This window comes from Setaria italica, chromosome V (genome assembly GCF_000263155.2).
Source record: "Setaria italica strain Yugu1 chromosome V, Setaria_italica_v2.0, whole genome shotgun sequence".
NCBI lineage: Eukaryota > Viridiplantae > Streptophyta > Magnoliopsida > Poales > Poaceae > Setaria > Setaria italica.
In genome coordinates, this window is record NC_028454.1 from 42,248,935 (window position 1) to 42,264,704 (window position 15,770).

A 15,770-nucleotide genomic window follows, 5' to 3' on the forward strand; every position below is an offset into this window, starting at 1 on the left:
ATTTACTAGTTAGCAAAATGTACTAAAAACCGTTGGCACTTCTAAAAAGAACTGGCAGGAAAAGTGATCATCCTCGTAGTGAAAACCATTATGCATAACTCATTTTGTAATTTCAATGGCTATGAGGTTGGAATAATGAAAATGGTTTAGCACATCCTCGGTGAATCCAACAATTGCGATAATTTTTTACTACTTTTTATCTAAAAAAGTTCGAACCGCCGTATTGATCTTTTCCAATCTACAGAAATATTCTTACTAGCAACTGAATGAATAACAGATCGGATTAATAAGTACTGCATTCAAATTAGGTTAACGGTGGAGCATAAAACGAATATTTCTAAAATTGATGAAAAAAAAGGAAGTGATCATGATGGTGGATTGCATGATTCAATAGGAGCAATCTCTCTAGCCATTTAGGCAATGGCAGCTACTCCTCCCCCTCTGAGTTGATTACACTGTTTTTGTTTGACTAACCATTTTGAACGAGCAGACGGGAGACAAGGGACACATGCCCTGTTCAGTATTTGGGATGCAAGGTATTATTTGCTTCCGACGCTAAGCTATGTACTCTCCTAACTAGTATAGTGAAGTCCATTATTTCATACAGTGTGATGATGCTGACCTAGACTCCAAGAGAATCAGCACTGCCATGCATATGCTTGCACTTCAAATTTTTGTCGGTGAACAGTAGTGTGAAGTTTCCTGCAGATTCTGTAGCGTTTCCTGAATGTATGCTGTGAACACTTCAACTTTCTCATGCTATACAAGTATACATTCATCAAAGGGAAGATTCATGTAGAGACAGAAGCGAGGTTGTAAATAAAATCTGCACTCATGCAATAAAAAAGATTGATGCTAGTTACACCAAGTTATAAAATACAACTATTTTCAAGCTTTATTATTGTATTGCCTCGATCTATCTCACAAGTATACCGAACCCTTAACTTCATTACATGGGCGACTTCTCCCTCATCTCTCCTCAAAACATACATATCTCTATATATATTTCTTCCAAACCAAATTGAATGAAAGAAAAAAAAGGAAAAAAATGTAACAAACCAATCACAAGAACACCATCAAATTGGCAAAAAGAGAAGAAATTGATCGTGTAGTTACGGCATGTAGAGAGCCTCCAATCCTTGGCAATCCACGCTCCAATCATGATTGTCAGGCCCGCTAATCATGCCCTCATGGAGGCTGAGGGCGTCGTCGGGGAAAGAATCCAGCGAGTCATACTTGGTGTCCTCCAACGTCGACAAGCTGGGCACGATCGAGCACCACGACGAGAGGTTGCCGACGTCCGTGGGCAACCCTAGCGAGTCGAAGCAGCTCTGATCCATGGCGAAGTTGAGCTCGCCGAGCGCAGCTTGCACGCTCACGTCACTGCACAGCATGGTGGTTGCGCTGCTAGTACTAGCCGCCGTACTCGTGGGGTCAGTGCTGCTCACTGGCCCCAACCACTCACCGAACCCGTCGTGGCATGGATCGAACTGCGCCGGCGCCAGGACGCCGGGGCTCAGGTCGCTGGACGCGCTGAACGTGTCGAACGCCTCGTCGACCTGCCCTGCCGACTCCGGCGTCACGGCACCGGCGCCTGCCTCGGCCGCCGGGTGGTTGAGGAACTTGGCGTACAGCATTGCGAGGTCAATGGTGGAGCCATCGGCGGCGGCGGGCATGTCAGGGATCGCCTGGCCGGGGTTCGCCGGGTTCCCCACCATGCCTTCCAGGACCAGGTCGGGCCGGACAGGGCCGGGGAACCGGTGCCCGAACGCCGCCGCGTCGCGGCCGCTCGCCATGGACTCGGCCGCCGACCGCGCGGACGACTTGCCCCGGCGGTTCTTCCGGCAGCCGCCGCCGACGGGCACGTTCCGGAGGGAGCCGCCCTTGGTCCAGTATCGGCGGCAGCCCTTGCAGAAGTAGCGCGGCTGGCTGAGGCTGTAGTTGTTGTAGTAGCAGAACTTGGTGTTGGGGGAGTCGCAGCGCGGGCAGTTGGGCGCCGTCTCGCCGCCCTGCTTGTACCGCCGGTCCACCAGCAGCGACGGCGGCCGCGGCGCGTACGGCAGCATGGCCTCGTGGTGAGAAGACAACATCTTTATGAGACCACGGTGGTCAGTGCTAGGAGCTTGGCGCTGGGAGAATTCGCCGAGAATGTGGTGATGTGAGAGGGATCGGAGCTGACCTTGGGGACGCGAGGGATTCGATGAGATGGATGGACGTGGGGGGAGGGCGAGAGGGAGAGGATCGGAGGTGGTGGGGCTTTTATACGGGGGTAGCTCTCGGGTGGGGGGAGTTCATTCCCTGGTCCAGCCGCGCATGTGCATGTGAGTTTGCGCTGCATAGATTTGGGCCGAGCTGTAGTAATTTGTGGGTTAAGAAAATTGGGCAGCTCCTAATTAATCACCCCCAACAAACTGTGCTTGTGCAGTCCCCTTTAGTGGATACAGTAGCCTTGCTATCGCATAATGATGCAACAACCCACTGTGCAAGTGATCAAAAGGACAGGCATTGCAGAACTTTGGCATCTAAGATGAACAGTCAATTGAAACTAGGCCCCGTTTCACACAGTTTCAGTGAATCGGCTGAAATGTGATCCTACAATCCAAGAGAACTTTTTTATAGTAAAGAAACTATCGAGCAGTTCCCAAATAAACCTCCCGTGGATTTTACGTGATCCAAATTCACAACAAGGACTTCATGTAAACCTTTTTTTCTTTTTGGAAAAAAAATGTAAACCTAAGATCAAGAAACAACTGTGTTGACTTGCCAAAAAAATGAACAAGGAGCTGGAGAGAGAGGGGGGGGGGGGGGGGGGGGGGGAAGAACCAAATTACTTAAGTTACAGCTACCGCTATAGGTGAAAAGAATACACTATCCATATGATTGTCCTAGGAAGAAGTGCCTTTTGGTTGCAAGATGAGGTGAGGCGGCTACGGAGCTAAGGCGTGGTCAGTGTGGCCGTGTGACGGAGCCGTTCCGGCCAAGTGATCGACGGGGCGCGACACGGGACCGCGCGCGCGCATGCATGCACGCACGGCACGGCGCTGTGCTGCTGCGGTGTGCGGTGGGCGCGCCGTGGCCGGGGCAGGACGCGCGGTGGCCCGGGGTTTCACGTGGCGCCGCGCCATGCGAAGATCCTAAGCGCCTCCGGACCGGTGGGGACGTGGGGTGCGCCGTGCGCGGGACGCAAATCCCTCGGGATCGCCTACGACTTTGTTATTCGCATCGCGTCGCGCCACCCGAGGGGAGGGCGTTTCGCCGTCGGCTCCTTCGACGGGTACGCTGTGGGGGGCGTGATCTGCCCACACGGTTAAGCGTACGCCCCGGGGACGCAACCGCATGGCGCATGCTCGCTCTGCTGATCTGCTCGCCCGGCCGGCTCGTGTGCATGGGCTGGCGCATGGGGGAGGTTGCCGCGGGTGTCCACTGCATCGCGCTCGGATGCTCGCTGGACTGCACTGGTCAATTCTTACCCGTCTTCTGAACAGCGATTTCTAACAGGAGATCAACCGTACATATGCATGATCTTTTCGTCCGAGATCACGTGATTAACTGGTGATTTCGAACAGACCATGGAGCACTAGAACGAACCACCACTCTGAGGTAGACCCGAGCTTCGAAACATGACGATGATGTACCGGAACATGATGTAGAAAGAACAGGGGCAGAGGAGTTCAGCCCTTGGCGATAGCAGACAATTACGTGTGCCGCCAATGGTCTGGCTCCCGTCGAGACCCGTGCGTCGGCGGGGCCAGCCCTGGCACAGGGAACCTGATATCACGACGCGCCATCTAACAGGGAAGGAAGTGGAGGGCGGCGATCCAGGCCAAGAGTACGTACGCGCACAGCGACCGCGACATGACAACTCGCTGCCGCGCTCTGTTCCAATCAGTTCCTGCGATATGTGTTCGGTGCACGGCGCACCCAACCGGCGGCAACAGCAGCACGCGCGCCCCGTCCCGTGTCCTCGCGCGCGCACGGCTCTGACAGGTGAATGTGCGGCCGTGGCCCGTGGTACGGCTCCCCTAGTCTGGGCACGCCACTTTCTGCAGCGCTGCTCCGATCCGTTGGTGTTGCAGGCTTGCAGCAGCCACAGCAGGTCGTCTCCGCTTTCGATGGGGATAGCCGGGACAGTACATTCCAACCCCACAGTACATTCTGGATGGACAGTCCCGGTCGCCGGCTGTGCGCGCATGGAAAAACGTTCGCGGCCAGCCCCAACCCATGTGGCTCGATGAGGTACACTAACTACTACGCGATCCGCCCATCTTCTCCCTCCCCCGGTCTTAATCATGCGCCATTAAGGGCGTAAACCAAACCATCAACTGCAAATTTGACTTGCTTGTGCGAGACTTCCAGCGAGCGAGCCCCTGCTGCTCCGGCTAGCCGCTAGCAGTGACGGGTCGAGGCGAGGGGGTTCAGGATCCGCAGCAAGTAGCCTGGATATGATACTGCCGCGGTCTGCGTGCTCCGTCCTGCTGTGCTGTCCAGCCGTAACCCGCAAGCACGCGAATTAATGCGGGGGCGGATCCGCCGATCCGTCGCCCGGCCGGCCTCGCACAGTCGCACGACGGGAATAGATTGCTTGCACGGCCTCCGGCGGCCGTGCTATGATTGGGGGGCCGCGCACTGTTACGGCTCGTGTACCGTGTCCCTGTGAACGCCGCGCGCGCGCGCGCCCTGCTCGGCCCGTCCGTCCCCTGGTCCTGACGGCGACGCGGCCGGGGCTCGAGATCGCCCCGTGAGGACCCGGCGAGGTACTTGCACGGCTGACAGGGATCGACTGGATGATACAGAATAATACAGGTAGCTTCTGTAGATCATGCGTACATCGAGTATTCAGTAGTGGGTATAGGGATCAATTTCCAGATGCCGATGTACATGCGTGATACTACTGCAGAAGTTGCAGTGATTGCAGTTCCCTGAATTCCACCAACAGTGCTATTTGCCCTATCTGCTAACCAAGCTCGTTGTATCGTATAATTGTAGGCTGTAGCAAGGGAAAAAGTGTGTTGTATAGTACCCACTGATTGAATTGATATTGGGGCTGATCAGATCAAATGGAACGTGTTTGTGCAGTTGAGGGAAAGTTGAATGTTTGTGCAGATCAAATGGAAGAAGAGTACCCAATGACGGCAAAAAAACAGTACTGTAACCTAGGAGCTTTCAGTCCGGTCATACAGCTAAAATATTAGAAACCGGAACGATCGACACAGTACAGTGTCCGTCACAGCCTCACAGTCGCAGGACACGGAGTGCAGATTGTGAGATTGGCGACGGGCGACGAGTCTACACAGGAGTAACAATTGTAACATAACTTCATTGATTGTCTGACAGGCAGCAGAGTACATACAATCAGGAACTCAGGACTGACGATGGTGCTTGTTTAAGGGAGCTGTCATGTCGGGGAAGGTCGATGTACTTCTTGGATACGGTCACTTGACCAATGATTCGTGCATTATTGATGTACCACTAACGTTGTCGGCATACTCCAGTAGTTTTACATGGGGGAAGTCTGAGTACCTGGAGTTCTGGACAGACAGCCGTATGTTTTCTCCTGGTGACTTTGTACGTATACTCCTAGGTTATATGGATTCTACACAAGAGAAAAAAGGAACCAAAATGCATAAGGTAAATTTCTAAGAATATCAGCGATCGTATAACTCATAGGCCTATATAGCAAAGAGTAGCATCAGATCTACCTGATGGATGGATCGATCCAGCAACAGTGTCTTTGTCTAGCTAAAACCGCTGCAACTTTCACTCTTAGACACTACACGCAGATGCCATAGCTAAGTCGTCCACAGTCGTCCCACCCAGTGGTAGTTGCTTCCATGATTTTGTTTTCCCCTGTGAGACTTCACCACTTGCTTAAGCTACACTCCTCCTGGCCGATCGAGCTGCTCTGCAACAGTCACAGGCACGCAGATATAGAACTTGCCTGAACAATCACGACCGGGACTATTACATTCCGATTGATTGCTCCAAGGGGGAAAAAATGGGCAGGCAAAGCATTACCAATCCAGGCCGGGATGGATCGTGCGTGGCAAGAGCAATGGCTGAACGACCACGCGCATTGATTCGGCCGTTGCAGGACGCCGTACGTGCATGGACGATGGATTCATTGGAGCGAACTGACGATGGCGACGCGATGCGTTGGCATTCGTGCATGGACGCAGGCGGCAGGCGGAGCTCTAGCCCGAGGCCCGAGCCAACTGATCGATGCACGGACGCAGCAGGTGCTGTGCAGTGAGTGGGCAAGCGACGACGCAACCCCTACCCCCGATTCCTTTGTCCTTTTGTGCCCTATTTCCGTTCCGATACTCATTCTAATAATCATAATTTAGATATGAATTAATTAATGTAATATAATTATATATAGAATATATTTATATATTATTGATGGACATGTGGGAGAGATACTTATACGCTGCACTTCTAGGATAGGGAAGCGAGTCGAAGAACGTGCTATAAGTTGCACATTAAAAACATAGCATGATAATTTATAGAATCAATTTACATCTCCCACCACAATAAATTTAAGATAGTTTTGTATCTAAATTTTGAAAAGTTATAAAATATCACAAATCCAAGATAAATAACTTATAGATTCCAATTCCTTTTGAAATAAAGGGATCCCAACGGGATCTTAGCGTCTGCCGTTGCACTGGCACGACAGATTGGGTCTCGGAGGAACAATTTGTGCATGCTGTCTGCATACGTAGGCTTGGAGGCGCGAAAATTCGACTGGTCGCTGCTGTACTTTCTCCGTCAGCGTGGCCGTGGCTGTTATGCTTGCATTGGATGACAGGGAGTAAAACCATCCCATCCCTTCCGAATACTCCATCAACGCAGCAGCGTTTTTTCGATGATCTTTGCACTGAGATAGTGTTTGGTTAGCTAACGTAATCTGATTACTGAAGGTAACAAATCCCATTACATATGTTTGGTTGCGGTGGTTTGTAATCAATTGATACTATAATCGAATCCCTTACCTAAATAATATCTATACAAGCTTGTTACCCCTCCCCCACCATAATCAGATACAACACCCACACCGTAATCTGATTACATTACCTGAGTGCAATCAAACAAATAGGGTAATCACCTATTCCGCCGCCAAATACACCGCGAACCAAACACTATCTAAAAGTGACCTTTTCTAGCTATGACATTAGATGCCTCCGGCAGTAAGCAGAAACTCGCTTAATTGGCAACTTTCCAACTAGTAGTTCGGTCAAAAAGAAAAAGGAATAGTTAGCAGGCACGTCTTAGTTCTTGCTGCTAGCAACGAAACAAAAGTTCTGCGCATTTGGTAGAAGGGAATCTTACAACCTCAAAACATAACATGGTTTTCTCATTCCTTGGTAGGGACTTTGGAATCTAGGCTCTGGACCGCAATTCATGCATAGACGGGGCTGTCTGCGTGCACAGGATGGTGGGGTACGTAATTTTGCAGCACGTGTTCTAGGTTCCCAGACCAGCTTGCCGAAATGGACCTTGCGAGTTGCGAATACAGCATACTACCAGAGTACGGGTAGATACTCCGCACTACATTTGCTTCGTTCGATCGTTTAACGCCTGTTCAACTCGCTTGCCGCTTTTATTCAGTAGCAGCCTGCAGCAGGTGCAGACCAAAATCCGGAGCCCGTGCCAATGCGACGCATGAACACTCAGCGAGCCCCCAAAAATACTGTTGATGCGTACGTCTCATCGTCCCAGCGCCAACGGTACGACGTCTGCCAGTCCCAGGGACCATTAACCATATCTACGATGCCAGCCAGCAGTGCAGTGACGCGACGGTCTGTGCTGCGCATCTCATCATCGTAAACCCTCTCCTTTGCTTCCTTTAAACCCAATCAACAGGGACAAGCGAGCGCGACAGGCCGGCGCTTTCCAGGATCATCAAGACGGCGTTGACAAGCTTCGGTTCGCGCCCGCATGGCCATGCGCCCATGCCACGCTCCCCGCCAGCCACGGCACCGGCAGACGACGATTCGCGCTGGCCATGGGGTGCGTGGTCGGCGTCAGGACCACCCCGGCTCACCCCGCGACCGCTACGTGCGCGCAGGTGACGGCCGAGCGCCGGCCGCCCGCCCGCTCGGCTGCCCGACGGGGCCCGCTGGGGCAGCCGGGGCGTGGGCGCGCGAGAGCGGCGGGTGCCTGGCGACGGGGGCAGGCCGGGCCGCGCGCGCGAGTTGGTGGGGAGGTACGGAGTACGAGTGCCGGGTGGTGCGGACGCGCTCCGCGGACCACGCTAGCCTGGGAGGGTCCGGCGACCCGGCGGTCACATGGCTCGGCACCGTGCAGTCGCGCGCCTCCGGCCCTGCTGCCTTGATTGCGCGATGGCGACGTTCTTTTTGTTTGTTTGGGGTTGGGGCTAACAAACCGGGGCAAAAAGGTCCCATCGCGTTTGTTTTTTGTCGGGGCACTGGGGAAGCCCCCCCCGAGCTGGCCAACATACTTGAGGTAGCAGACAACAAAGGTTCCCTCTCTACAATCTTTTTGTAATTTGCATCTGTTTTTTTTTTTTTTTTGGGGGGGGGGGGGGGGTTCTGCATCTGCTGCACAGGATCCGCAGAGTAGTACGTGTAATGAACGGAAATATGTTTGTGGCCGGAGAAGAGAAATGTTATGGCCCAGCCCAGGCGCTAGCCCAAGAGAAGTACACCAGAGCCCAACAAGCCCTTCGTTTGTGAGGGGTGTTCGGTCTAGTTCATGTCACATCCAATATTCAGATGCTAATTACGAGAATTAAATATGAACTAATTATAAAACTAATTCCACAGATGGAGGTTAATTCACGAGACGAATCTATTAAGACTAATTAATCAATCATTAGCAAATGGTTACTGTAGCATCACATTATCAAATTGTGGGCTAATTAGGCTTAATAGATTCGTCTCGCGAATTACACTCCAACTGTGCAATTAGTTTTTGTAATTAGTCTATATTTAATACTCCTAATTAGTTTCTAAACAATCGATGTGACACGAATTTTAGAACCTCCTAAAGAAACAAACACCCCCTGAGCCTTGTTCTGGATCCCCGCCAGAGTGGGTTGATGATGATGATTTTTTTATTTTTATATTTTTTCTTTTACAAATTTGCAGAAATAAATACCCGAGTAAAAAATTAGCAGAACTAGACCTATACCGTCAGTTGAAACGGCGGTAGGTTAGAAAAAAAATTAAAAGGAGTTACCGTAGGTTGAAATGACGATAAGAAAAAAAATTAAAAGGAGTTACCGCCAGTTGAAATGGCGGTTGGTTATGTGGTAGTGAAATGGCTAGCGCCGTTTTGAATTCTTCCTCCTACCATTTCAGTGCTGCCTCTCGAGCACTAACTACTCGTGCCGTTTCTATAGTTCATCCTCCTTGCCGTTCAAACGAATATGTTGTTGGCGGATGCGTCGCACTTGCTCGAGCCGAGCAAGACACGCTGCCTCTCGAGCCTCTTCCAGCCTAGCATAGTATTGGCCATTGGTCTCTAGCACCACTGGGATTATGCCCACCTTCCCTAAAGGCCTAATGTCAATCCATTCCATAAATGTGCAAGCCTTCATGTTAATTCGTGATTAGTTCTAGATACCGGTACATAGAAAATATATTTAAAATGTTTATGAACGGACAGACCTTGAAATCATCGTCAATGTCGAGATACTTGAAGTACCTACACTCCTTCTTTCCCCGAGGTAATCAATCCTCCCATACTTGCAACCACGCATGGAAGCCGCAGTGGCATTTGGGGCGCTCATTCCATGGTGGAATCCCATCTTGGTCATCCCCCCACGACGATATTTTTTAGAGGGATAAGCAACCTCACTACAAGCGTTACACTTAGGTTCGATAGTGGTAGTAGTGCGTTTGAACGTTGCGTGGACGTCTGTATAGAACACTAGTGACATGGTCCATGGACCATGTCCATCATGGTAAAGGAAAATAATATGCATGGACATCATAGTCTGCACCAACCTACCTATCAAAGTCTCTGTACCGGCCTATATAATATAGTCTGCAAAGGACAACACATTATAGTCTACAACATTGTACATATCATAGCTTGCACCAGCCTACAAAAGATAAAGAAGACCCTATGGACTAAATGCGTCCTCACTGGTGACGCACAGCACCAGCACCACGTCTCACGACCCACTACACTGCTTTGGTCTGCAGCTGATCGTACGTAAAGGGCTCCGGAGGGGCAACCTCGCGAGCCGAACGTCCTGGTGCGTCTGCAACTGATGTCGCGAACTCCAGGGTGGAGCCCTGTGTTGGAGGCACTGGCGCTTCACCCAACTGCGAAGGACCTATCTCCTCAGCGTCGTAACTGAAAAAGGACTCCACCCAGTTTGTACTTGCCCTATGGATATCGTCCTCTACGGACTCGTCATCGGTCTCTCCGTGGCCTGTGTACACTATGATTGAACCAATAAGTGTTATTGTCAATTTCGATCCATATTAGTAATGGAATAGAATGCATGTATTCATGACGCACTTATGTCATCCACATGAAGACGATCCTCCTGCACTAAGTCCTCTGAAGTGCTGTGGCATTGTATCATGAAATTATTAGTAAGTATGACCAATTAGAATACAATTGGTAAATGAAAAATGAGAAAGTAACGAACACATACTTGTGGGGGTGAAATACTGTGGACCCGACACATAAGTGGAAGGACCTAGTCGAGCTGCTGCCTAAGACAGTGCACGTGGAGGAGTACACGCCCCGGGGGAGGCTGCATGTGCCTGTGCTGCAAAATCCAACGCGTGGTATGCTGGCCGTGTGGGTGCAGCAGAAGACGAACCAGGGTGCTGCGTAGGTGGTGCTGAAGACGAACTGGGGTAGGCAACCCGTGGTGGAAGTAGAACATCCGCGTCACCACCACGGCAGCTGACGGCCCGCAAAAACCTAGTACATAGGGCCGTGATCCTCCTATACGTCGATTCGTACTAGTGCGGGGTCATGTGCATGTAGTTCTTCATGCTGGTCCACGCCGTTGCCTAAACTGCTGCAATAACGTTGTACTAATGACAATGATATAGTTCAAGTTAGGCACAAAATATTCCATACAAAGTGCAACATAACTCAATGCAGTATGAGTAGCAAATGATGCAGGAGCGAACCGTAATGTCGAAGTTCTGTGTCGTGCATGACGCGTGTCCGTGTCCTCAGTAAGTACCATTGCAGGTATGCTGAGAAAGGGTCGTCGGAGTGTAGATGGTCCACCTGCACTAAGTCCTCCATAGCGTCCGCCCACAGCTCGATGTACAAAACCACCTTTGGACCCCACTGCGTCGCTAGCCCACCACCCTGCCTAATATATCCATCGTGCAACGGGTACACTAACGCAAAATATTTATTAGACAAAAAATAATTAGATGTTGCTTACCTATGCACGTGGGCCGGGACGATGTGAGTCACTGGAACTGGGGAGTCCTGGTACCGGTGGAACTACCTCATCACATGGTGTACCACGTACTCCTCAACGTGGATGTCGTACACCAGTAGCTTCTTCGTCATCCAGTACTCCCGATCTCGTAGGCACAACAAAGACAGCCCATGCGGGGTGTGAGCTTGGATGTCCGCTACAGTGTAAGGTGTCCACCTGATGTCGGTGTCAACAAGAGCGTCAAATTGTCCAACAAAGTCTTGGTCCGAATTCTTCGTCTGAACTCCAACCCACGATCGCTACAAAAAAATATTTCACAATCAAGACTAGTACTTCAAATGTCGATGCATGCAACATATGAATGAGTACCCAAAGTAAGTGTAGGTTTAGTATCGTAACTTTCTCAAGAACCACATGGACCCCATCGTGGGTCTATCAATGTCGTCGTGGTCGACAGCCAACTCTAGGTAGGGTGCCACGTCAGTTAGTAGTCGATCTATCAGAAATCGCTTGTACGACCAAAACTGAAGAAGCAACGGGCAACCAATAAAGATGGGCTCCATCGAGTTTACCTTACTGCAGTCCGTGCAAAGCCTCCTATAAGTCGCCGCCAATACAGCTGAACCCCAGCTGTACTGTGGAACCTTGTCAAGCGGGGCCTCCGCTATAGCCCTCGGAAAAGGAAGGAGGTGCATCAGACTCGAGTTCCCCTGCGACGTGCAGAACATGATCCACCCAAACAGCCACAGTAAGTACGCCTCCAAATGCCTCGGAACTGTGGCGTCGTCGGTGTTGGCTCTCATGTAGTCGGCTTGCACAACCATAGAAGTTAGTTTCTACACTCACAAACCTTAGCGATAAGGAAATGAAAAGACATGAAAATAAGTACTCACATTGAACTACGTGAGCCACTTCTTCATGGGTCCGTGTGTCAAGCTAAAGGTGCAATACAACAAGGCCTGATCAATCCATGGAATGTGGGCAAATCGGTCAAAAAGCTCCTCACGCCGACTAACAGGCACATCTTGCATGCCAACGGCCCTACCGGCACAAGGCAGTCCCAACAGGAGTGACACATCCTGAAGTGTAGGGGCCATCTCACCCACTGTGAGGTGGAATGTGTGAGCCTCAGACCGCCAACAGTCAAAAAAAGCTGTTAGGAGTGACATGTTGAAGTGGAAACGTGTCGCCTTGTCCACGTGCTTCACTCCTGCGTCCATCATGTCTCCCTCAACCAACCTCGCTATCGGGAGGAGCCTCACAACGCATAACTTGTAGCATGGATATCATTCATTATTTAAAATAACACAATGTTAAGAATGAAATTGAGTAAACTAAGTAACATGTACCTCGGAATCAACCGAGCATCGATCGGCATCATAGACAGTGACACATGTGCGCGAAGCGTGCCGAGGTTCACACCCCGTACGGCAGACATGAACGGCCGATCAGCAGGGTCCACGCGAGGGTCGAGCAACTCGGGGGGTCTCGTACCCCTCTCCAGGCTCCTCCGCCATTACTACAATAAGTATAATATTATTACATGACGAATGAAATATATACGGCTAGCATGGAGACAAAATAATATAATTAGATATATTTGAAATACAATTTAGAACACATATGAGTTATTTGAAATACAACATAATTGAAATATTACAGGATATATAATAATTAATGTTTAAATATTACAACTTAGCTTTCAGACCACAATCCAAGAGTTCATAAACATACAACACACATTACTAATGATGCATACATTCATCACAGAAGCCCGTCATTGCTCCTACGTGCACGACGACCCCGACCACGTGCTGGAGCATTTGGCTCACCTATTGATGGTCCAGCTTGGTTACTCCCACCTCCATATGTCATTGCAGGGCACTGCTTGTACATGTGACCTGCTTTATGGCACTTCGAGTAGAGGCGCACTTCATGACCAGCTTCAGATTGATCCACTTTATTTGATCCACTTTATTTCGAATGTGTCTGTTCTTGCATAGCCCAACCCCTTGGAACATTTTGGGATCAGGTTCAGGAACGTAACGTGCGACATTCCTAGGATTATTTATGAAGTTTCCTAGTATACGAAATCCATAAACCTCATTCCTCCAAGTGGCCCACATAGTTTCCTTGAGGAAGTAATGTGGTACGAACCTACGAGGCTGAAGTCTCCCTACCTCAAGACATGTGGTAGTTACATGGGTGCAAGGCCTGTGAAGCAGTCATGGCTTCTGGCATGAGAAAACACATCCTTCTCACTAATAATGCACTCCTATGTGTGTTTCTCGCGCCTCCCACCCAATCAACCTTTGTCCCTGCAAACTACCTCGTAGCGGTGTTCAACGGCACCCACTTCACTAACACGATGCTTACGAGACTTTTTTATCACTTTGTTCGTGTACTCTGTCATCTTGTATCCATAAATTTTATGATTATCGACCATTGACTTATTGGCCACTGCGTACTGTTTCGTGAAATACTTAATGGTGTGGTATAAGAAGAACTCCACGATACTAACAAGAAGCAGTCCCCTAACACCACGTAGGACCCAATTATATACGTGATCTAGGTTTGTAGTCATTATACCGTACCTAGCACCTCCCACGTAATACAGTAATGCCCACTTTTCCTTCGGTTCATGCTCAAGCCACTGTGAGAATGTCTTAATGGACCTACCCCGTCTTCGCCTGACATTTGAACCACCCACTCCGACATCCTCCAGAGACACAGGGTGGTCCACCTCGCCATTTACCGACCTCTTACCTAGCTCTTCAGATTGTTTTTTTAAGCTCATCAAATTTCTTCCAAAGTAGATTGAATTTTCTCTCCTGATTCTGGGTACATAGCCATTGAAATAATTTCATCAGGGCCTTGTTTTTGAAATTGGCTATGAAAGTTTGCCCCCATATGCCTCATGCACCACCTACTCTTCAAGTTCGGCCACTGCGCAATCTTGCGACGTTCCACATTGCCATTTTGTAGGTCTTCGATTGCTTTTAGAATGCCTTTGTGACAATCATGAACAATACAAACGTCCTCCACGTCCTTCACAATCATCTACTTAACCCTCTCTAGGAATAGACTCTTTCTCCACAAAGGCGATCACCAGCGACAACACTTGATTATTACCACCGGACACAATAGCTATCAAGATTGTGCGTTTATACCTACCAGTCAAAAACATGCCATCAATGCAAATGACTGATTGACATCGCTGAAAAGCCTCAATGCAAGGACCCAAGGCCAAGAATGACCACTGCAGAACCTGTTTGCATGGATTCTGAGCACAAGGATAGGTTTTCAGGTCGTAGTAGCTTCCTGGATTCCTTTAGCATATGGTGTGCAACAGAGCAAGGAGGTTATCATACGATGCTTCATATGTACCCCACTTCATCTCTAACGCCTTCTGCTTTGCTCCGTAAGCTTTGAAGTAGCTAATTTTGTATTTGAAGTTCTCCTTTATGGCATAAATAATCGACTTGGACTCATAGCTAGGATTCTCAACTATCTGAGAATACATGTATTGAGCAAAAAAATTAGTAGTGAGGTTGCGGTGTTGTGCTTCCAATTTATCCAACACGCATTCGTGCTCCATCACTCTAGTCAACTCCTAGTAATCCTTCTACTTGCCCTTATATGTGTGCACCCTAAACGGGCAATTGCTTTTGACACAACACACATCGTATATTGTCGGGTTGCTCTTCACCATCCTGAACTGCCATTGTAAAGATAAAGTCGACCATCACTTTATAGTTGCCTTCACCTCATCCCCACTAAGATACAAAGCTTCGACACAAACCTCATTCTCACTGTACTCCCAAGGGACATTTTCCCCTTCATTGACTGCTAGTTTTGAATGGTCATAACTTGACCAGTTCTGCGGGACAGAATTAGCATCATCCTCATCTGACAAGTCGTCATCCATGGCATGAAGGTGCTCTTCCCCTTCCCTCTTTACCTGCTCAACTAATCCAGGGATGTGTTCCCCCTCATCAGCCTCACCATTTAGCTCACGGGGTGCCTCTTCATCCTCTGCATCTCCTTCTTCTACCTCATGTTCAGCATTTTTTTCAGTTTGCCCATCAGTAATCTCCAGACCTTCCTCGCCTCTAACTTCCCCACCACCGACTTCTTCTTGCAACTGACTGCTAGATCCAATCTTCTGGAAAAACTTGAATAAACAATATCAGTGGTAAATCGCGCTCAGTAGCAGCATTTACATAGGCCCTCCAGTTCTAGGTTACTTCAAGCGGCATCAACTTCCAAAATATTATGTTAGTTTGAATCCTTACTACAGCCCTAACAAATAGCTCAACTTAATCTCTATCGAGATTGAATGCCTTAAATAGCCACTTGCATATTGATGCCCAAGTCCTCT

General features: G+C 49.4%; 1 protein-coding gene across 1 annotated transcript; it reads right to left on the bottom strand.

The window, feature by feature from the left end:
* Positions 1–832: 832 nt before the first annotated feature.
* LOC101752604 lies at positions 833–2,214 on the bottom strand. Its single transcript, XM_022826555.1, has one exon. It carries the CDS (start codon positions 2,088–2,090, stop codon positions 1,113–1,115), a length of 978 nt encoding a protein of 325 aa, XP_022682290.1. The 5' UTR covers positions 2,091–2,214; the 3' UTR covers positions 833–1,112.
* Between the last annotated feature and the right edge of the window lie 13,556 nt (positions 2,215–15,770).